Genomic DNA, 23,534 nt, shown 5'->3' on the forward strand with positions numbered 1-23,534 from the left:
AAGTCGGTGATCCGCCCTTTGGTCAGTTCCATCGCTTTTTTGCTTTGGCCTTCAGCATCCTCAAGTTCTATAACTTTGGGCGATCCAACACTGCATCACGGAACCATTTGGCGATCCGCCGACTGCTCCTTTCTCTCACCAACTTGATTTTCTCCTTCAAGGCTCGGCACACTAGAACTTTAGGCAAGGTAATGGCCATTAGAAAAGTCGCCAAAGGGACTCGGCGATCACCAGGCCTTCATTTCTTCGTTCTTTCAGCTCACTTTGTTCCTTTTTGCAAATCAGTGTCCATGTTTTGTTCCTCAATCCAAATACCTGGAAATCAAGGATTTTACATTAGTTATTGCCACAAAACAAGCATTTGAGGACACAAAATATATCCTAATAAAGCCCTAAATGAGTCCAAATCGTGGACTCATCAGTTAGTACCCCATTCGTTTCCTAAATTTGTCAATTTTCCTGGAGTTCACCATAGGTTCATGAATGAATATATAAGGAAACTTGTATTGATGTTTGAGAGAAATGAGTCCTTCAATGGCTCCAAGGGATCCTATACCCCTTATATTCCATGATAATGTATTAATCATGGAAAATTGGGTCTAGGTCAGATCCATTTGATTTGGAGATTTTCTTTGATCCACTACAAAATAATTGGAATCAAAGTTACCTCTCGGAGATAGGTTGTTGTAATAAGCAACATTTTGTTGCACCTGAGAATCCTTACCCACAGTCTTTATCTTAGGAAGAATAGACTTTTGACCTCTAATGAGTTCATCATCAATTAGGGAAGGTCCAGGATCTTCAATCATCATATTGGAAATATTAGTAATGTTTAGAGATTGAGTCAATGTCGAAAGAAGATATTATGGACTGCCACAATTAAGTAGCCAAATAGAAGACGAAATAGATGAAATACTTCGTGATAATAGTGATGATGACATGGAAGCAATGGAGGAAGAATGACAAATACAAGGTCCAAAAATGTTTCTTATGAAATGATACAAAAATTACAAAAAGAATTTCACAAAATGTTCAATTATTAGTAAAATATTTGCTACCTAGTTCAAACAGAACATTTCCTAGAAGGTGGTTGCGTAGATTAGGTACTCTTTCTAGTATTTGTATTTGTACAATTTATTTATTTGAATAAATAAACGGCTATTCGCTTTGATTTTCTTTTAAAATAGTCTCTTATATTTAATGCAAGTCATTTTATAAATTTAATTTTCAACTATTTTAATATTAGCCTAATATAAAATTGAGTTTAGACTTTAAAGTTTATAATTAAAGTATAAAGCTTAAAGTTTAAAGTTTAAAGTTTAAAGTTTAAAGTTTCAAGTTTAAAGTTTAATATTTAATGTTTAATGTTAAAGTGTAAAGTTTAAAGTTTCAAATTGAAGTTTTTATAAAAAGTTAAAGTTTAAAGTTTAAAGTTCAAAGTTTACTTTAATGTTCAATATTTAATGTTTAATGTTTAATGTTTAAAGTTTAAACTTTAAACTTTAAAGTTTCAAATTGAAGTTTTATAAAAAGTTAAAGTAAATTAAACTTTTTTGTAAATTGTAAACTATAAAAGTTATTATATTTTAAATAATATAACTATACTATATATATTAATATAATACTATTAAAATATAATAACTAATAGTATATATTATGTAATAATATAAAGTAATAATTAATAAGTTATTAAAAAAATCGAAATGGTGTCCCGGTTGGCCGGTTCCGGTACCGGTCCAACCCGGTAGATATAGGATCGGGCCAAAACATCAGAAAATTTCTGGTAGACCTGGTTCCGGTAATTTGTCTGGTTTAGGGACACCGATTCCGGTAAAACTGGTCATGTTCTTCCGGTTCAATCTGATTGCGAGCTTTAGTCATCGTTGGGGATTTAATTCTTTCTCCTTTTTTATTCTTCAAAAAAAAGAACCCATTGTTGAGGGAACTCAGGTCTTGGTGATTTTGATCATTTCTTGCCCATTTCCAGAGATTCAAAGGTATTTCCCTTTCCTTTTATTTGCTAAAATCGGTTCTAACTATATTTCATTGTATCAATTCCATTTTTTTTTACCTTAATTCTCCTAAATTAAAACTTTTCAAGAATGGTATTTGGACCATTTGAGGTCCGAATTTGATCTCATCTTCGCCCAACTTCTAGGCATGCGATCCTCACCTCAAGGGGAGCATAATTACGGAGTGTCACGACCTGATTTCTCAGGACATGATGGAACCTACTACACCCCCACTAGTAAGTAAACCTAATCCTTAGCCCGAGCCATAAGCAACACACTACCAAGCGGAAGCCAACAACAAGAAGTAAGAGCTTAGAACAAAGTAGAAAAAGGATAAGCAACAAAACTATACATGAACCATCCCAGACCTGGCATGAGTTAGTAGTTGAACATATAATCCAAAATATAAGTACAAGGCTTTCACAAATACAAGACAAGTATAATGTAACACTCTGTATCCTAGACAGACCAAAATGCAGATTTTAGAAGTTGCAGGTGCCAACGACGGGCACCACCCATGGACCGTAGGGTGACCCACGGACCGTAGGTGGAGTCCGTGGATGGCCACCTGCAGCCCTTCCTAGAAATAGTCCAGAAAAATGTCTAAGGGTCGACCCACGACGGGACCTATGGATCGTAGGTCAGACCACGGGTCGTGGATCGAGACCCAGATCCAAGTCTTTGAAGCCAACTGACGAAAAATAAAATATAAATATTAAGAAACGAATGTACCAAACGTCTGCATTAATAGCAGACGTTATAACCGATTCTTGAAGCTTGTAGTTTGTTGTTACTTGTAATTTGGAACTCCAATACTTGATAGCAAATATGAAAATTATATATATTATGATATAATATGAAAATTTAAAATTGAAATATATGTATTATGATATAATATGAGACTTAAATGGAATAAAAAATTGAGACTTAAGATTGAGAGGATATAAAAAAATAGATGAGAGAATAGATGATTTTGTAAGAAATAATAAGGGATATAGGGGTATTTATAATATTAAAAGTGGGTTAAAGTGTATTTATGATAACTTGAGGGTTTAAATTAAAGTATTAAAAGTAGGGGTGGTATGGGGTGTTGGGAAAGGGGAAAAAAGGTGAATAAATCCGTTGGGGGGCCCCTATTCAAAAAACCTTTAAAAAAAAATAAAAAAATAAGGGGATCCCGCGAACCGGCTGGTTAAGCCGGGCTGGGTCGACGAGCCCATAGGGTGAACCGGCCCCTAACTAGTCCCCTATCCCGAACCCCTCCCAACCTGCAAAAATGTACGGGACCGGGTCCGGCGAGTCGGTTCTCGAACCGGTCACGGGCCGGGGCAGGCCGACCCGATCCCCCTGCCAGGCCTAACCAGGACAGACCATGGGTCAGCCCACGGACCGTCGGTAAGCTCCATCAGTGGCCCCGACAGCTTGTAAGTCAAGGGTCGTTTGCTCTTTTCCCTATGCATTGGACCCCTAAACTACGTCATTTAGCCCCTAAACTACGTAGTTTTGGTCAGTTTTAGCCTAGTAACTTAATTAGAACTTACCCTAGTCAACTCATTCTCTAAAAATTCATCAAGTTGAAGGAGAAAGAGTCGACCAACCCTCTCCAGGAATGTAACAAGGTTTCCTCCAGTTCGAGCCCCAAAATCGAAAGATTTCTCCGTGGAATTCGTCACCAGGTATGTGGGATTTAACTAGTGGGTTCCTTTCACCCATTAGGTCCCTAGAATTCAGTCAGATTTTTGATTCCCTTATGATGTTTAGACGATAGGGTTTCTAGAACTTCGGAATATTGTTGTGATTCAGCTGTTAGACTAATCCAAATTATATTATCATGTTTTCGTCGAATTATTGCTTAGTTCTTGCTTGAAACATAGAACCCTAGTTGTGTAGATTCATTTAGTTCATGAATTACACTTACTAGGTTAGTTTATTCAGTTATACATGCTTCAGTTAAGAATGTTTCATTATCAGTATATTAATGTTGCATTTTTAGTTAGCATGTCAGTATATTTGAGCTATTCAGTATTACAGAATTCAGTTATAATGTGTTACTTACATAATCAGTTGGGAGTAGGCTTAATACCGAGTTGGACTAGGGTCAATCACCCTCATAGTCCTAAAACTACGTGCTCCTGAGGTAAGTCCCCTATGTGGGCATTATACTTAGTGATCACACCAGTCATGCCTCTATACCCTTGGCAAGGTATATTGGGTCCTCTCGATGTGGCGTATACATCAGACTCCATATTTAGCTCATATGGTTTTATGTCGGTTATTAGTAGCTTCCACAGTCAGATTATAGTGTATTGACCAAGTTACCAGTTACATTTTCAGTATTCAGTTTCAGCATGTTATGTACTTGGTCACTACATTCAGTTAGTTCATATTCAACATGTTTAGCATATTCTTCATGTTCATCTATGTCATTGATCAGTATGCTCTATTTCAGTTATGTATATATTGTTCAGCTTCATCCTATCATGCATGCTCAATACCTTTCAAGTACTGATGCATACTCTGCACTACATCTTCTCGTGATATAGGTTCAGGTCCTCAACATTCAGATTACGCATAGATTGATTCTCGATCTCCAGTTCAGTAGCATCAGTGGTGAGTCCTCATTCTTCGAGGATGATTGACATGTTATCTTTGTATTTTCAGTCTTTCAGTTTCAGTTTTGCTAGAAGTTAGCTGGGGGCATATCCCGTTAGCTCTAGTCAGTTAGAGGCTTTATTTCAGACATAGATAGATTCAGCTTTAGTTTAGAGTTTGATCTTTCAGTTGTTATTAAACTAATATTTTCTTTATATTTAGAATAGTTAATGGGTATTTCCCCACTTTTAGTTAATTATTGTTTTAAGCTTCCACATAGTATGTTTCATTCAGTAATCTTTTAGTATGCTTATGATATGCCAACTCAGGATTAACTTGGGGTCACTCGTGATTCTAGGTCCCGTGTCCGCGTGCTGGGGGTAGCCTCAGGGTGTGACAAACTTGGTATCAGAGCATTAGGTTTAGGACTCCTAGGATGTCTAAAAGTAGCACTAAGTAGAGTCATTTTCATGGGTGTGAAGTGCACCACATCTAATGAGAGGGAGTCTACGAAGTGTTCTAGGAAAACTTCACTTTCTTTTTATTCTTATTGTGCATGGGTATTATCTACCGTCTAACTCGTTGTTATGCATTTCAGATCATGCCTCCTCGTAGAGCTTACGCAAGGAATGTGAATGCCGCAACACTAACGTAGCTCCTACAGTCCCAGATCAGGAAGTTTCGAATGTAGAGTTTTGGAATGTGATTCAGCTTTTGGCTCAGAGTGTGACTAACCAGAACAATCACAAGGTTCCAGTTCCTACAAATGCTAGTGGTGGATCAGTGGCGGCTAAGGTCTGTGATTTTGTTAGGATGAATCCACCCGAGTTTCTAGGGTCGCAAGTTGGAGAAGATGCCTAGAACTTCATTGATGAGGTCAAGAAAATCTTTGGAGTAATGCAAGTAACTAGAAATGATAGGGTAGAGTTGGCGTCCTACCAGCTCAAGGATGTAGCTCACATATGGTTCACGCAGTGGAAAGAAAACAATAGTGAGAATGCAGCTCATGTGACTTGGGAATGCTTTACTGGAGCTTTTCTGGATAGATTCTTTCCGAGAGAGTTGAGGAAGGCTAAGGCTTAGGAATTCATGAATTTGAGGCAAGGTTCTATGTCGGTCCAAGAGTATGGACTTAAGTTCACCCAGCTCTCTAGGTATGCTCCACATATGGTTGCCGATTCCTGGGTTCATATGAGTAAGTTTCTATTTGGGGTATCTGACTTAGTGAGAACAGAGTGCAGAAATGTTGTATTACTGGAAGATATGAACATCTCTAGGCTCATGACTCATGCTCAGCAGGTTAAGGGAGATAAACTTAAGGAACAAGCTAAGGATAACAAAAAGTCTAGGACAAGCAACTATGAGTACTCTCAACAGAAATCGGGTGGTGGAAATCGCTCGCAGTTTCAGTAAAAGTCTTCAGCCCCAGCACCTTCATCAGTTAGTGCTCCATCTTCAAGGTTTCGACAGGATCAGAAAGGTAGGGCATTAGTCTCTTAGTCTCAAGGGAGTGTTTCAGGTAATACGACCTACCCAACTTGTCTAAAGTGTGGTAAGAACTATCCGGGCAAGTGTCTTGCAGGGAAAGAATGGTGTTTTAGATGTGGTTAGTCTGGCCATAGGTTGAGAGATTTCCCTTTATCTAAGAAGGGACAAGGAGGTAATAATTGAAGGCTTAGTCTACAACTTCAGTAGCTCCAGCAGGTCGCCCGACTCAACAGGATACTTCATCTGGTACAGGTGACGGTCAACACTAGAATAGATTGTATGCTCTCCAGGCTTGCCAGGATCAAGAAGATTCTCCTGATGTGGTTACTGGTACGTTGCTAATTTTTAATTTAGATGTTTATGCTTTGTTAGATCCAGGGGCTACTCTTTCCTTTGTAACTCCATATATAGCAGACAATTTTGGTATCAGTCCAGAAACATTTTCAGAACCCTTCTCAGTCTCTACTCTAGTTAGTGACCTAGTTATAACTAGACGGGTATATTGCCCTGTCACAGTCTCAGAAAGTCACCTCAGTAGATCTTGTAGAGTTAGAAATGGTAGACTTTGATGTCATTCTAGGCATGTATTGGTTACATTCTTGTTATGCCTCAGTCGATTGTAGAATTAGGATCGTTCGTTTTAAGTTTCCAGATGAGCCACTCTTAGAATTGAAGGGTAGTAGCCCAGTGCCTATAGGTCGATTTATTTCTTACCTTAAGGCCAGAAAGATGATCTCTAAGGGGTATCTCTATCATCTAGTTTGGGTTAAGGATTCAAGCTATGAAGCCCCAACTCTTAAGTCAGTTCATGTAGTTGATGAGTTCCCAAAAGTATTTCCAGAAGATCTTCCCAAAGTTCCTCTCGAAAGGGAAATTAAGTTTGGAATTGATGTCCTTCCAAATACCCAGCCTATTTCTATTCCTCCTTGCAGAATGGCTCCAACTGAGCTTAAGGAATTGAAAGAGCAGATGAAAGACCTTCCAGATAAGGTTTCATCCGACCCAATATTTCCCCATGAGGTGCACCAGTGTTGTTTGTTAAAAAGAAAGATGGTTCTCTCAGGATGTGCATTGACTATCGACAGTTGAACAAAGTCACAATCAATAATAAGTACCCTATCCCCAAGATTGATGACTTGTTTGACCAACTTCAGGGTGCTAGTCATTTTTCGAAGATAGACCTCAGATCCGGTTATCATCAGCTCAAAGTCAGAGATAGTGACATTCTGAAAAAAGCTTTCAGAACTCGGTATGGTCATTATGAATTTGTAGTTATGTCATTTGGACTAACCAATGCTCCTGCAGCTTTCATGGATTTGATGAACAGAGTGTTCAAGCAGTATTTGGACTTGTTCGTTATCGTCTTTATTGATGATATCCTCATTTACTCTAGGAATGAGAAGGAACATGCGACTCATTGAGGGCTGTTCTGCAAACTCTCAAAGATCGGCATTTATTCGCTAAGTTTAGCAAATGTGAGTTTTAGTTGCAATCAGTTGCCTTCCTTGGGCATATTGTGTCTAGCGAAGGGATGTGAGTGGATTCTCAGAAAATAGAGGCAGTGAAGCAATGGCCCGGACCTACCTCTCCTACAGATATCAGAAGTTTCTTGGGTTTGGCTGGTTATTACAGAAGCAATGGCCACATCGGGATGAAGAAGGCCACTACAGTGGGATGGAGTGGGATGGAGTGGGATGGAGGACGCCAGAGTGACCTTCATTTGGGACAAACTTCAGGCGCGATCATGGCGCCCCTTCTCCCAAAAAAACTCGTTTTTTATAGATTTTTAGTAGATCAGAGTCTATACAGTACCCTAGAACCTAAATATGTAATTATTCTAGCAAAATAATCCCTAAATGATGTTTGAATCCTAGTTTTACACCAAGAAAACCATTCATCTGCCACCACCCTTGTCAGAATCATTTCGATCGTATTTTCACGAAATCCTTACGCTCAGAACGTTGTTGTGAACGTAAGGGAAGTGTCCATGCTATGCTTTTTGTAGCAATTCAAGCAACCTATATTCATAATTTTGAATAGCTACCCCAAGGCCTTTCTAATCAATCAGTTAACGTCATGCAATCGTACTTAATAAGTATTGAAGTAAAAAGTGTAAGGGACACACACATTACCTTGAAACTAACGTTCAGAGCAAAGTGATTGAGAGGGTTTTGGGAATATTTTAGGGAGAAAGAAATGGGGAAACCATTCCCTTTTCCCCCCTTTTAACTATTTTCAATCTCCCGCTACAGCGAGAGGGTGATCGCCACAACAGCCCCGCTTCAGCGGGAAGCCTGCCGCTTTGGTGGGGTCAGACTAGACCAGTCGGCGTGTTCCTTTTTCCCGTGTGTTGCCTCATTTTCCCTAACTGGTCCCTTGGGTAAAGAACCCTTCGTGCTTAAAAACCTGGAAACCACTATCCTTCGTGGTTCCGTAATAGGTCGACTCGTTAGTTTAGAAGTACCCCAAAAAGGGTTCATTCTCATCCCTTCGCTAGTCGTTCGGGGAAGAATGAGGGGTAAATTAGTATCTACTATAATGACCCGAACCGTCGTTATTTAGGAAAGGAAAAACATCGGGAGAACTGGGCCCATCATCCCGCCAGAGCGGGATAGATGTCGCTAGGGCGGTGGTGCTCCAACGGGACAGGGAGTGCTAGAGCAGGATGGTCAGGGCATAACTTAAATGACGCAAAACCTTATTTTATCCTTTTTTTCCAAAACACCCAAAAGAGGCGAGGATCACCCCAAAAAGCCTCAAAAGGTTGATCTAGGCTTGGGAAGGAAGGAGGAATAGATTTCTAGCGCAATGATGATGATAACTTGCAGATTCTCGGTCAAATCCACCATCTCAAAGTCTGGAAACCAGGATTGGAGCTAAAATCCCTCTACAACTACTTGGCTCCCAGGTAGGCTAGGTTTATTAATTGAGTAGCCTTAAATCCGTGTTCACTGCGTAATATATTGTTAATTGATGGTAGAATTCATGCGTAATCCTACAGGTACGGAAAAAAGGATGATTATAGATATATACTATCAGTTCTTGAGTAAGATAGACATCGTAGAAAGAAACCTAGTCTTGTGGGATAGGTTTAGAGGATGTTTCGACTTCTTGTTTGTGAACATGTTTGTTATTCGTCCCATGTTATGTGTACCTGAATGAGAATAGAGAAACGTGAACCGAACTCAAGGGAAAGACTAATTATGAATAATTCCATGCCATAAACCTGTCACTCGATTACATTATTTGAGTATTGTTCATTATGGATGTGATTATGATTGTGATTGTGCTGACTGGATCGGGTGTCACATTTCGACACACTAACAGTTTGGATGTGGGTTCCGTGAGAGAACTACTTGCGATTATTTTGTTCATATCTACCTGTCATTGATAATGAGAGATTGTATGGTGCTCCTGAATGATAATTGAATTATGCATTCTGTATATATGTGCATTTTTACCATGTCGTGTTTACTTGTTATATATCTCGTTACTGAATGAACTATGAATGGTCAGGTCCAATCGGGATGTGGTATGGTAAGTGGGGATTGAGGTTCCAAGTGTTACTATGTATTACTTTAGAAAGGATCTCTGTGTTCTTAAAAGTGGAGCAGTGGGGAGGTGTTTGTGTCGTAAATGTTAGGTAGTTAGGTCGTACCTAGGAAAGAGATTCGTATTGAAATGGTTAGCGAGCCTTGATAACATGTACTATGGGGTCAAGGGTTGAGCGGTGATGTGGAACAAATAAGGGTATGTCATGAGGAGTTGACCAAATTGGTAGTGATTGTATTTGGGGTCTCCTCTATGAGATAGAGTGTCTAAGTCATGATCAGGAGCGGAGTGAGTAAGGTGTTAGAGACAAGTATACTAGTGCGATTTAAGGTGTTCGAAAATGGTAAGGGTAGGAGGATGAGGGTTGAAGGGTGTACAATTTGATAGCATGTTTCCTACTAGTCGATTTCCTTATATTATGCGGTGGGTATGACCGATGATGCCTACCAGTACGTGTAGTTTGTATTGATACTACTTTAGCTATGTCTTTTTGACATAGTCTGGTTGTAGGGTCAGTGATATTTCATAGGTGAAGAAGAAGACAATCTCCAACAACTCCTATTTTTCCTTCCATGTGGTGGGAGCTGCGTCATTTGTTATTATGTTACATGCCTTGTAAATCTTAGAAGCTCTTGTACCTGTTTAGACTAGATCCCTGGAGGTGTTAATTACTTTACAAGTCTTAACTTGAATTGTTGAAAATTCTTATTTTATAAAAATCTCATGAATGTTATTTTATCTCAGGTTTTCTTAATCTTTCGCATGTCTTTAACTATTTGGGAATCGAGGGTTCTCCTACTTAGGTGTTAGAGTAGGTGCCCGCACGGCCCGATGGGTTGGGTCGTGACAATTTAAGTGTATAACCGTCCTTAACAACTCGATGGTCTTTTTAATTTATAAAAAAACTAAAAAATTTCCGTACCGAATCAAATAACCTTATATGTATGTCTATGTATTTTTTATATTAAAAATATGTTAAATTTAATATATAAATATGTTTTATAACTTTTTGTAAATATAAATATAAATTGGGCTCTAGGCCTTTAGTGACGGGACATGACCTTTTGCTTTTTAGTTAGCCTTAATTAATTAGGTATAAAACTAAAATATACTATAATAGATACTACATCGAACAGTACGACAAATCTATGCAAACACTCTTATTAAAAGTTTAAGATACAATAATATGGCTTCAAGATTTTACATTCTTTATTTCTCTCTGAAGAATTGAAGTGCTTATTCAAGAGCACGCTTGCGAAAAAAATATTTTAACAATGGTGTAATTTGAGGTGATACTTTAAAAGTAAAAAAAAACTGAAAATGGAACTGTAACAAAATCGAAGAGAAACTGGTATGGTTGAGATAATTTTAAAAAAAATCTAATTCTAATTGTACATTATAAAATACCCAAAAAATTGGAAAAATATATTTTTTTATAAATCACCGGCCGACCGTTTCATTGACACACTCAATTTTAATCCAGATACAAGATGAGATCGAAAGTAATGAACCAAATACTTCGATAAAAAATAAAACATGCATTACTAATTGGTTATTAATTTTTTTGTACCAAAGAACACCTTAATTCACACCCAACCCCACGCGGCCACGCGCCTCAGCTCCCCTCTCTTTTTCCCCTCATAAGAACGCACGGAAGGCCCCAGATGCGCCCCTTTCTCAACTTCTTCTTCCTCGTAAACTCCACCAACAAGAACAGAATCCATTTCAAACGACGACGCTCAACCTGTCTTCCCCCTCATTCGTTCAGTTCACGTGCCTTATACGAGTATCCGTTCCGGAATCAAGCCACGCCCTGCAATTTCTCAAATCCCTTTCAAAAATCTGTTTGATCTTGGTACTATTTCGTACGAAAAATCTGACGAATCCCACATTGATTTGGGTATATTTTCTCAAAAATTTCGAACCCTATAATTAGCCCTCTCGTTCTCCTGTTTTCATTGCGAATCGAAGTTGAGAGGACACTGTTCTCAACGAAGGTTTAGACCTGAAATTTCATTCTTTCAGATTAAGGTAAAATCTTTTCGTAGCTTTACTCTATTTAATTTCTATATTTTCTGTTTAGATGTTCTTAATCGTGTTTTAGTTTTCATGTGTTAAGATTGATTAGGAGTTTCGTTTGTCTTGCTTGATGTTTAGTGTGAAAGAATTTCTTAATTTTTACTTGCTTACTTTTATGTTTGGGGCCTAGCTGTTAGATTTCCTTTATTATACAGATTTCGTGTTTTCGACCCTCATGAACTACCTTATCCCTTTGAAATTGTAAGCTTCTAATGTGTGGTTCCTCTCGTTGTTAAATCTGGTAGTGTAAGCTGTGTAGTTCATTTCAAATGCAAACTCATTTGGTCTCACTGTCTAGTTGAGTATGATTTGGATAAAACCGTGTTTATTTTTCCTCCTTTCCTAGACGACTAAAGAACTCTCCATGTGTATATCCATTACATGATCAGCCCCTTCATATTTCCTAGGACATTTCTGTGTGATTCTATTTTCATTTAATATTGAAGTGTGCCTTGATAAAAGTTTGATTACTTTCAATGTGTAGCCCCCTCTGTTTGTTACTGATAATGCTTTAATTTATCTTGCTTTGACCTATAGCATGTTGGCTTAAATGTTGATGCAGTAGGCAGCCTTTAGTTGCATCTTAAAGAGGTGCATAAAAATAACTTCTTAATGTCTTACATGATTCAGTTTGATCAGTGTGTTTTCTTATCTTTAGATTCAAGTTGTAGGATATAGTTTCTTCAATTTTGGGGTGTAAACCTTACGCTACAATGTAAATATTTGATCTTCCTTCTCCTATAGTGATTAATTTTTTGTCGCGTCTCCAATTGACCCTTGCTGCGTTAATTCCTCTGTTTTAAGTTCTGTTCTAACTAATTGTTATGCATCACTGTTTTGATGTGGTCTTCTATAGATTGATCTTGATAATGGTTATTTTATTAATCCTTGAGTAATTTAAATTGCTTTTGAGATTATGTTTTTGTCTCTATTTAGTTAGCAGAATTCTTCCTGTCTTATAGGCTGTGTCAAATCTTTAAATTTAGCTCATCCCATGCTATGATCAAATCTCCATCATGCTTTCTCATTTATTCATGATGTTTCATTTCCTTTAAAGATTCTAACAGTAGCATGCACATTATTTACCAGCTTTAGCATGCACATTATTTACCAGCTTTCTGATTTCATTTAAATGTGCACTGGTCTTATGTGGTATCTTTATATGATGTATGTGAGCAACTTTGAGTCCACCGGACTCTCCTTGTACTCCCTTGCATCTTTGAAATGGGCCACGGAGGCCCAATTGCTTGTTTTAATCTTGAGTCAGCCTCATTAAAATTGGATTGTCATGAAGTTGAAAAGGAAGCTGATATACAGCGGATATACATACGTATACAAACAGTGTTACATTGAATACACAATGAAAATGGGCTAAACCCATGAATTTCAGCAGGTGTGGTAAATGGGCCAGGCCAAAACGCAAATAGCAGTAGCAACAGTCTTAAATGACTGAAGAATTTAGAATTAGGACAGGATGAAAATGGGCCTGTTAGCCCAATATTCTGAATTTGGGCAGGAGCCCAAATCTATCTTTCTCTTATTATTGTATTTCTTTGATTGTAATTTGCTCTAACTTTGGTTTTAATTAACTTAAATCAAATTCCCCGAAAGACGAACTTGTTTCTTTGTATTGATTTGTTTTCTTAAAATAAATTGCCTTTTATCGAACTTGTCTTTCCAAATTTTTCCAAGTGTTAAGTTAGTTTCTTTTCAAATGTCTTAAAATAATTATCTTTCGTTTTACTTAATCTATTTTTCCTAGTTAGCCAAATAATCTAAATCGTCGGATAACCACATCTTAGCAGCTACTTTAAATGCTAATACCTTATTGAGGTAGTAATAAGAACCTTCTTACCCATTTTCTCTATTTCTTTAAGGTTTATTTGTTAAGGCTTTTAAAATTGAGTTTTTCTTAATTTCTCTAAAAATTTAAGTTGCGACTCTTTGAAAGTATTTTTCTTAAATGTTTATATACTTAGAGCATTTCAAGTTGGTTTTCTATCAAAAGGTGAAATCAACACCATTCAAAACATTGGGTTTGTGTGAAGATGACAATTTTGATGTGCAACTATTTATTGAGCCCAATTTAACTTTTCATCAGCACTCTCTCTCTTCCAGTTTTCCTTCCATTAATTCCCCGATCTTTTTCTTTACATCTACAGATTACTTTTCTTGTGGGTTGCTTTTTTGGGAGTGTTAGTCTATGGCGATTGCAGCTGCAGCTGTTATCGTTCCGTTGGGCGTTCTCTTCTTCATTTCGGGTCTTGTTATCAATCTTATTCAGGTAATTCTTGATTCCCAAGATTTTGGTATTCTTATTTTTTTCTTTTTCAATTTGATTTGGAATCACCATTTTTGAGTATGCTGGATTTATTTTACTATTTGGAATCGCCATCTGGGTTTTCTCTTTTTTATTTTTCTGGGATCTTGGTTTGTTGGCTGCCTTTTTATCTTAGTTGCGCGGACTCTCCACTTTTGATGCCGCACCCGTCTCGGATTCTCCAAAAATACACTACTTTTGGCGAATCCGACACGCACCCGTTGGCATTTTTGAAGAGTCCGAGCAACATAGCTTTTTATGATTTATTCTAATACGAAATTGATGAAGCTTTAATGGTTGAATCACACACAGGCTACTTGCTTTGCCCTTGTACGACCAATTTCGAAGAGCACATACAGGAGGATTAATAGAATCGTTGCAGAGCTCTTATGGCTGGAACTTGTGTGGATAGTTGATTGGTGGGCAGGTGTAAAGGTAATTATTGCACTTAGGATGTTATGTTAATTTGCATGAATTGATGAGAATTGTGATGATCCTAAAATTTATTAATGAGGGGGTGATGTTTAGTTTAAATGTTTGATTCATGCTCCAGTATAAATTTCATGACATTATTTACTGGTACTTGGTCTTGGGATATTTGGACTGTGAGTTATTTCCTTATATAGCTTCAAAATAGAATTTTCGTGATCCTAAAAATCACTGGTAGAAATTAGCTAAGAACTGAGTCATTTTATATATTTTGATGGGTATGCTTGTAGTTTCATCTGTTGCATGCTCTCTTTTTGGCTTATTTTCTAACAAAGTACTGTATGGGTTGGTGTGCCTCATCTCATTGATTTCATTTGTAGTTCTATTATCTACACGACCTATAGTGATTTCACTTTAGTTTTGTTATCCTAATGAAAGTTAGAGAGACCAATAGATTAAGTTTGGACTTTTGGGATTGGAAGCTAAGTTGGTGTCAGTGTCATAGTGTTTCAGAAAGCCTTCAATATAAAATTTGCTTGAATGGTTTTCTATTTGATCTGAATGTTTTTATCATTTTTTTTTTAAAACTCACACTTTTTTGAAATATTCGTGTCTCACTGTTGCAATTGCAACAAGGTTTCCTTCTTGCTTGTTCTCATCTGTTTTTCCAATTTTTTCGATTGTCCGGTATATTGATTGCAATTTTATCCTTAATTATTTTTTTTAAATGTGGAGTTGGTGTCTTGGTAAATATTCAGCTTCATTTGAGCCAAGAGAGACATGATTGAGATACTATTTTTGACATTCTTTTCCATTGTTTTTTTCTTTTAATGCATGTCATGTGAGATCTCTTTTTACATTGATGAGGTTTTGTGGTTGCAGATTAAAGTGTACGCCGACCCAGAGACATTTAATCTAATGGGTAAGTTAAATTTTGTTTCCATTTTTATGTTGCAGATCTTATCGTAATCTTTTGTTAGCTCAGTTTCACACGATTGTTATGATTGGTGAACATTGATCTTTCTAGGTAAAGAACATGCTCTTGTCATTGCAAATCACAGAAGTGACATAGATTGGCTTGTTGGTTGGATCTTAGCTCAGGTTTGTGTTGAAAGTTGATAGTGTTATTTAGTATATCTTAGAATGTTCTAGATTCATTGATATGTTCAAGCTAATAGCATAATATATTCTTGCTAATTTTGATATAACTAGTTTAGTGTACATGCTTTGCATGTGTGTATCATGTCAATAAGTAAAAAATGTATTTTATGCTTTTCTTTATAGACATAAATTAATCTGTTAAAATTTTATCAACCAAAAACCCATATATACCTAAAAGGAGTACAAAATGGTCAAGACTTTTCTAGCGTGAACTAAAAGTGACTGAAATTTATTATTCCTAATGGAGTGAAAAGTGAATTTTGTCAACAAAAATAGCCCAAAAGAGTGGACGAAATTTTCTTACATTTATTGGAAAGTGAATTCTAGTTACGAAGGGATCTAAAAGTCAAAGTCCTAAATACTAGGTTCATAATTAAATGATTATTTCTAAATATTAAAAAATAATTAAATGATTATTTTTTCTAATGTGAACTCTATTTTCAAGAGGTAAAAGCGAACCATAGTTTACTAAAGACATACTACAGGCTCAAATAATTAGCATTGACTCAAGTAATACATCATGAACACACTATAAAAAACAAATCTTATACAACTATTTTTGCAGAACCTTAAAACTATAAAGAACCTAACTAGAATCAATAGATCACGAAATTACCTTTCAGAAATCTAGAATAGATTCTTAGACCAAGTTGAATAACCAAAATTACTGGTTCTTTTTAAGAAAAAGGTTGAAATCTACAAGAATAATGCAATATATAGTATAAAGGAGATTTGGGCCCTCATTTGTTTTAATTAAGATTAAGACGTTTGAATTTGAATAAACATTTGAATATTCAGATGTGCATTAAGATCTAAATGTCTATATCTTAATACACATCTGAATATTAAGATGTGGTCTCTAGATTTGAACACGGATGATTAAGAGAGTTTGTTTTCAATATCTGAATGTGCATTTGAAATTAAACATTATATCAATAAAATATTATAAAAATTTAATTTTTGTAAAAAAAAATAACTTTTTGATAAAGAAAATAGTCTAAATGTTTGTATTTGATTAAAAAATTAAATATATGCAAATACAATAACATATCAGTATAAAAAATATTGTAACATGATTTTTTTAGGAATTCAACATAAATATCTTTTCATAGAAAATAAATAAATTATCCAACTAATCAAATAATAAAGTAGGTTTCACATCATCAAGACCTACAAATATTCTAAGCTAATTAGAAAAATTAAAGAATTCCTATTTTTTTTCGATGACCTTAATCCAATATTCTAACTTGCGAACCTCTAGCGTCATCCATGTTTTTTTGGTAGCTATCAATTTCACAAAATATACTAATAGTTGTACTGTATAATGGTTCTTCCCATCCAGGGCCATTTAATTTTTCCTTTCATCCTTCAAATCTAGGTGCACTATTTTTGTTAATTAATAACTCTAAAAGAGTACTCGTCTTCGAGATTTTTCAATTCATCCCAAAACTTTTATTTCAGTCGAAATTGGACCTCCATAATTTTTATCACTTAACTTCATGGGAATAAGTACAACTTGGACTCCAACCATGAATTCTTGTTGCAGTAGAACTTTCGTAAAGTTTTGTACACAAATCATGAAAGGGTAAAGGTGAAGTGTTTTTGATAAACATCAATATACCCCAAAAATTTGTTAATATAAAAAAATACTTGTAAAGATTATGAAAATTTACTAGTTCAAAGATGAAAAAATTGATGTTTGATTGAGAAAAGAGAGGAAGAAAATTTGTAGCAAGAGAAAACAAAGTTGTGCAAAGAGAAAGAAAAGTGACGAATGATTATTTTAAAGCATATTAAATAAGTTTGAATGGTATTAAGACTCTCCTACCGATCTGATTTGTTCAGATCTTTTCAGATCCATTAAGAGACTTTTTAAAAATAGAAACAAATGGACTTAATTTGAATGATTAAGATTCAGGCCTTAAAACTAAACACCCTTAATGGGCTGAATTTGAATGATAGATTTAGACCTCCATTAAGTGCAAACAAATGAGGCCTTAATGAAGTCGGTATACCCTTTTTTTTTAAAAAAATAAGACCGTAGTTCTATTGACCATTTTCATCATAGCTTACCTTTACGATTGGGAACATATGAAGTAACAAATAAACTTGTGCAAAATCCACTCGTCAATATTTGCAAAAAAAAGCTATCAGGCAATCATTTTCAGAATATAATATTATTAATGCTGTTATATATATATATAACAACATTACTAATATTTTTAAGGAGCTTTATGCTTTTAATATTATAGTATAGATTAGGATTCTCGATATTTAGGTTATTGTCACTGACTCACTGTTTAATCGCTTTTCTTATATCATATGTATAAGCTCTCTCCCTATCAAGTAGTCTAAACTCTCTTATATAAGGAACTATCTTGCAAATTTTCTACAACTAGTGGTGGCAAATGGGTGGATTGGTCGGATTTGGGCAGATTGAAATGGATTGAGCTATAATGGATTGTATTGCATTTCACCCATATAAATATTTGTAAACATGGATTGGGTAAAATGATTCTAACCCACTTTAATAGCCTATAGCCAAAAAACTTTAAACCTTCTATATGTCAATTTCCACCAAACTTTAAATTTAGCTATTTGTTAGCTAAGACTGTCACGTTGTCTTTATTGTTGCATTCTTGCAGTTCAATTAAATCTTTATCCTAAAGCCAAAAACCTTTAAACCTTCTATATGTCAATTTCCACCAAACTTAAATTTAGCTATTTGTTAGCTAAGACTGTCACGTTGTCTTTATTGTTGCATTCTTGCAGTTCAATTAAATCTTTTTTCTTTCTTCAAAAATAAAAATGCATATCAACTTGATATTAATGCCACAAACTATTTAGCTATGTTGCTTGGAGTGGACTCTCCGAAATGATGCTGTACCCGTGTCGGATCCTTCAAAAATGCACTACTTTTGAAGGATCCGACACACCCATCAATACTTCTTAAGAGTCCGAGAAACATAGCTATTTAGTACTCCTATATAATGAAGGAGTGATTCTACATTACTATTTACTATCTGTTTATCCAATGCGTAATAGACTCTAATTAAATCCAAAAATGCCAACTTTTCAAAACAAGTCGTTACATGATTCAAAATCTTGAATTTAATCCTTTACTAATGCAAGCAACAATTGCTTAAGAATTGAGATTAACGTTCAAAACATAAAAAGGGAAAGGGCAAGGAAGAAAACGCCTGACAAAATTGGCTTTGAGACACACAAAGATGAAACAGTTACTCATGAGTGATGACAAAGATTACTAAATAGTCACTGCCTCAGATATCATGCTATTGAAAAACATAGGTTCAGAATCTTATGGGAAGAAGGGATTTGTTAGGGATTTTGAGTAGAGGCTAAGGGCCAAGGATGTGTTATACTGTTATTGGGTCGATATGGGTATCCATATTTTACCCTTTTTCTCCATATTTTTATGAGTTTTTAAAAATAGGCTAAGCTCATATTTACCCACTTAAAATACAAGGGACCCAACAAATTATATATGGGATAAATGGATTGATTTCCTTAAAATGAGCTGAAGTTGCCAGCCCTATGTGCCAACCAAATCAAGTTCCTTTGTGTTTTGTCCTCTATTTTCACAGTCCGCACCATGTTCCTCACAGAGTCGGGATGTATGAGCTCAGATACATCCTTAAGCTAAGTGATGTGATGTAAACCTATTTGCATTTATGCATGTAATTTTGAGTCGTCAGTAAACAAGTAATTTTACACGAAGCTCTACGGAATTAAGTCCATTTTAGAAGATGCAATGATGCATGATGATTATTTGGTCTTTTCACATCATAACTCATAGCTGTTTTCCAATTGATTTCTGCTTATTGATTCTTGTATTTTTAAAACGCAGAGATCTGGTTGCCTTGGTAGCTCATTAGCTGTAATGAAGAAGTCATCAAAACTCCTTCCAGTAAGTATTTAAAGTAAATGTATGAAGATATTGCATCTTTTTTTTTTTCAGACTGCAGCTTTTTTTTATCCTTGGTAGCTCATTGCTTTTAGCATATTAGAAGCTCTCAATTCCAAGATGATGTCCTAGTTACTTGTGTATCTGAATGTTAAAGATGGATAAATGAATGATAACTTAGATGTTTATTCTCCACAGTAGTATTAGTTTAACCTCAAGAGGAAGAGGCTGTTATCTTCATTTTATTTGAAGAAAACAGTGGTAGATGATCCTTGACAGGAAGAAAATCATAATCAAACATTATTATAAAATGAGACAAGGGGAGTATATGTTTACTGTATACACCCCCACTGCTCTTAGTTTATGTCCTTGTTGATTTCTATAGTATGGTCACTAATATTTTGTGTTCTACAGGTAATTGGTTGGTCCATGTGGTTCTCTGAGTATCTTTTCCTTGAAAGAAGCTGGGCCAAGGATGAAAGAACATTGAAGGTATAGTTAAGCCAAATCATCCCAAGGCTTGTTCATTGAGCATTTAAATAACTTTGGGTGTCTTAAATCTTAAAAGAAGACGTGGTTATAATCAATCAAATCGAAGATATTGTTCTCTAACTGCTATTATTTCATGTGCAATTCATATTTGGATATACTTTCTGTTTCTTTTGGCTCATTGATGTGTGTTTCACTATCTGCTTTTATTATTCCAAATTACCCAACTAATAGTCATTTTGTACACGGGTGACCCAATCTGCAGTCAGGTCTTCAACGGCTAAGCGATTACCCTTTGCCGTTCTGGTTGGCACTTTTTGTTGAAGGCACCCGCTTTACACAAGCAAAGCTTTTGGCAGCTCAAGAATATGCTGCTTCAGCTGGGTTACCTGTTCCAAGGAATGTATTGATTCCTCGCACTAAGGTGGGCTTCTTATTTCCTTCTTTCTTCTCGTAGGTCATATTTCTAGAAGTAGAGTTTGTGGAATGTTTCTCTTAAATTGTCATTATGATGATAGATCTGTCGTTCTGTAGTGCCTCTACCGAAGGACCTTGCGAAACATTTATTTTGTTGGGACACTCAAATTTAATTCTATCCTCCAGTTTTTCCCCAATATGTTCCTCTCTTTTTTTTTTTCTTTTTTTTTTGTGGAATTGGTTATTTTGATATTTCATCAAATGTCCTACTTCTTCACATCTATTTGAATGATATAGCGTAGCTTGAGGTTGGATTTAATGACAGGGTGATACTGTTATTAGTGTATGGACAATCAAGTCGCCGCTTTGCTGGGTAGTTTAATTTGGGTGATCAATAATCTTTTTTTTTGTTTACTCTTTTATTATGATGGTATTCAAGTCAACCTGTGTGCACCTTGATCAATCTACAAAGTGCTTGCTATCTTCCACACTAGCATAGGTACCGGGTAACTCTTTTTATTTTTTCACAAAAGTACATGTACTGGGTAACTCTATCCACCAAGGCTTCAACAGGAGGGGAGAAATCACTTGGTGGTGTTTTGCTTCACTAATCATTACCTTTAGAAATTCTTTATTCAAGAAGAATACTGTCAAACAACCCATTCCCCCGTTAGAAGAAGCTAGGTGTGCCATGAGGAACTTAGCCTAAGAATTAGCTGGTGGGTGTAGTTGCTTCTGCAGTGTTCTAAATGTATAAAAACCTTCTACATATCAAATCGCAGTTTGAAATTTGAAAAGTTGCGTATCTTGAAAATGGTAAGAACAAATTGAAAGAGAGAGAAGATTTTTTAGGAAATCAGATAATCTTGTCAATTGCCTGGATCTCAAAATTAGCAGACTACTCTGTGAATTGTTTTGCAAGATATCTAGGGGAGTAAAAAATCCAAAAAAATGCTCTCAAGCACAAATATCGAGGAAATCTTTACGTAGACCTCCTTTAGTTAGTTTTTAGACTTTTTCCTTTATTGGGGGCCCAACTTCGGTAGAATGATCGGAGTTAATGCATCATGGGAAAAACAACATTTACTACTATGCCAGATTCAATTCCTATGAGATCACTAAATGCTAGTCAGGAGTAGAAACATGGTGGTATGAATGGACTGAGCGTAGCAGGAATTTAATGAGGAGAACTGATAAAACTCTAAAATGGTTGTTGACAGTCTTTATTGAAGCATCAAAAACATAGGCGAAAGAAGTCAGTAGATGGAAGACAAAGGAATACTTCTCAGAGTTATTTTGCACCCTCAAGTTCAATGAAAGTGGGAGATACATCAGTTTGATAGCTATATAGGGGCAGAACAAATCATCATTATTACACCGGAGAGTTATTACAAAGGAGGGTGGGGACACTTGGCCCACAAAATTACTAAATTAATCTATGTGCCTGAGATCATACACTTGTAGCAGGAAGCACCTACAAGCCAACAAACACTATCTTTCAAAGAAGCATGCAACAACAATAAATAGACAACGGAGGCTTTGAGGAAGACACATCTACAAGCAAAAAATAACAACATCAGAATCACAGGAGACAAATCCACTTCAGAGAAGGATCTTCTGAATAGATGCCTTGTGGGTAGATTTAATATTATGACATTGGAGACCCCAATCCTGAATGAGGTCAAGAGATGGGCCTGTAACTCCTGGAAGACAATAGGAGGTAAATGTCTTCACAATGAACGGCAATCTGTTTTTATTTGAGCTCCCATCAAAGAAAATAATAGAATACGTCATGTTAGGAACCTGGAGTTGGAAAAAGACGAATTTGTCACTCGAATAGTGGAACCCTACCACGGGCTGCTGGCCAAAAAATATCACTAGAGATTGGGTGTGGGTAAGAATCTTAGGGCTTCCAATGTGTCTGTGGTCGCAAAGCATCTTCAAAAAGTTTGGTGATTAGTGCGGGGGCTAATTGAGATAGAGGAGGAGACATCTCTGAAAAAGCACTAGCACTGGGCCAGAATCAAGGTGAAAGGGGACGGAAAACTTGTTCAGCCGGAGTTAGAAGTAATAGCTGAAGGGTTCGTCCTCACTATCCCGATATGGGTGGAGGCGCCAGTCACTTTTAGAGCATAGAAAGAGAAGTTAGAAGCTGTCAGTTTTAGCCCAGTGGTCAATATAGGATAGAGACCTATTTTGATGAAAGATTCAACTTGGGGGGGGGGGGGGGNAGGGGGAGCGAAAAAACAAAGATGATTTAAAAAAAGCACGTGGAGGGCACATGATGGGGGAGAGGACCTATGTGGGCCATAGCGGGTCAATTAAAAGATAGTTTGGGCCAATCTGAAGGCCCAAACAATTCCAGCGTTTAGGAAATAATTATAACAGCCCAAATGGAAGAACTATGGAGATAGAAATCAAGCAAATATTTCCCATTAGAAATTTGCAAGAGCGGTGATGGATCTAATTGAGGTGGAGAAAGAGATCCTAGATGTTCAACTTGACAATCCAACTATTAATACCGAGTTGGAAGGGTCAGAACAAGAAGGTGATGGCGAAACATCACCCATTCAATCACCTGACCAACTCGAGGTAGTGAGTCGCATTGGGGATGAGTCCATCTCTCTTGGAATTCAAGAGTACATAATCTAGCTGAGCTCTAAGAACCTGTTTGGATGGGCTTTTAAGCTGGTCAAACTGGCTTAAAAGCCAGTTTTTGACTTATTAGAGTGTTTGACAATTATCAAAGTGACTTATTTTAAGCCAAAAGCTAAAAGCTAAAAGCTAGGGGAGGGGAGCTTTTTTTTTTTTAACTTAAAAGCCCTTTTATGTTGACCAAGTATATTACCTTTTTGCCCTTAATTCTTTTATACAATTTCCAAATTGCCCATATTGAATTATTATTATTATTATATTATAATAATTATAATTATAATTATAATTATAATTATTATTATTATTACTATTACTATTACTATTATTATTATTATTATTATTATTATTATTACTATTACTATTATTATTTTTATTATTATTATTATTATTAAATTATTATTATTATTATTATTAT

At 36.0% G+C, this 23,534-nt stretch overlaps 1 protein-coding gene across 1 annotated transcript in view; it reads left to right on the top strand.

Moving 5' to 3' along the window:
- Positions 1–11,313: 11,313 nt before the first annotated feature.
- The window catches only part of LOC125858385 (1-acyl-sn-glycerol-3-phosphate acyltransferase 2), a 19,052-nt gene continuing 6,831 nt past the window's right edge, over positions 11,314–23,534 (top strand). Inside the window, exons 1-8 of the mRNA XM_049538145.1 lie at positions 11,314–11,675; positions 13,886–14,007; positions 14,356–14,478; positions 15,355–15,394; positions 15,500–15,573; positions 19,502–19,561; positions 19,973–20,050; positions 20,313–20,471. Of these exons, the coding sequence (XP_049394102.1) occupies positions 13,927–14,007; positions 14,356–14,478; positions 15,355–15,394; positions 15,500–15,573; positions 19,502–19,561; positions 19,973–20,050; positions 20,313–20,471 (615 nt within the window). The 5' untranslated portion in view covers positions 11,314–11,675; positions 13,886–13,926. The remainder of the gene's footprint in view (positions 11,676–13,885; positions 14,008–14,355; positions 14,479–15,354; positions 15,395–15,499; positions 15,574–19,501; positions 19,562–19,972; positions 20,051–20,312; positions 20,472–23,534) is intronic.

The sequence above is a fragment of the Solanum stenotomum genome, chromosome 3 (assembly GCF_019186545.1).
Source record: "Solanum stenotomum isolate F172 chromosome 3, ASM1918654v1, whole genome shotgun sequence".
Taxonomy (NCBI): Eukaryota; Viridiplantae; Streptophyta; class Magnoliopsida; order Solanales; family Solanaceae; genus Solanum; species Solanum stenotomum.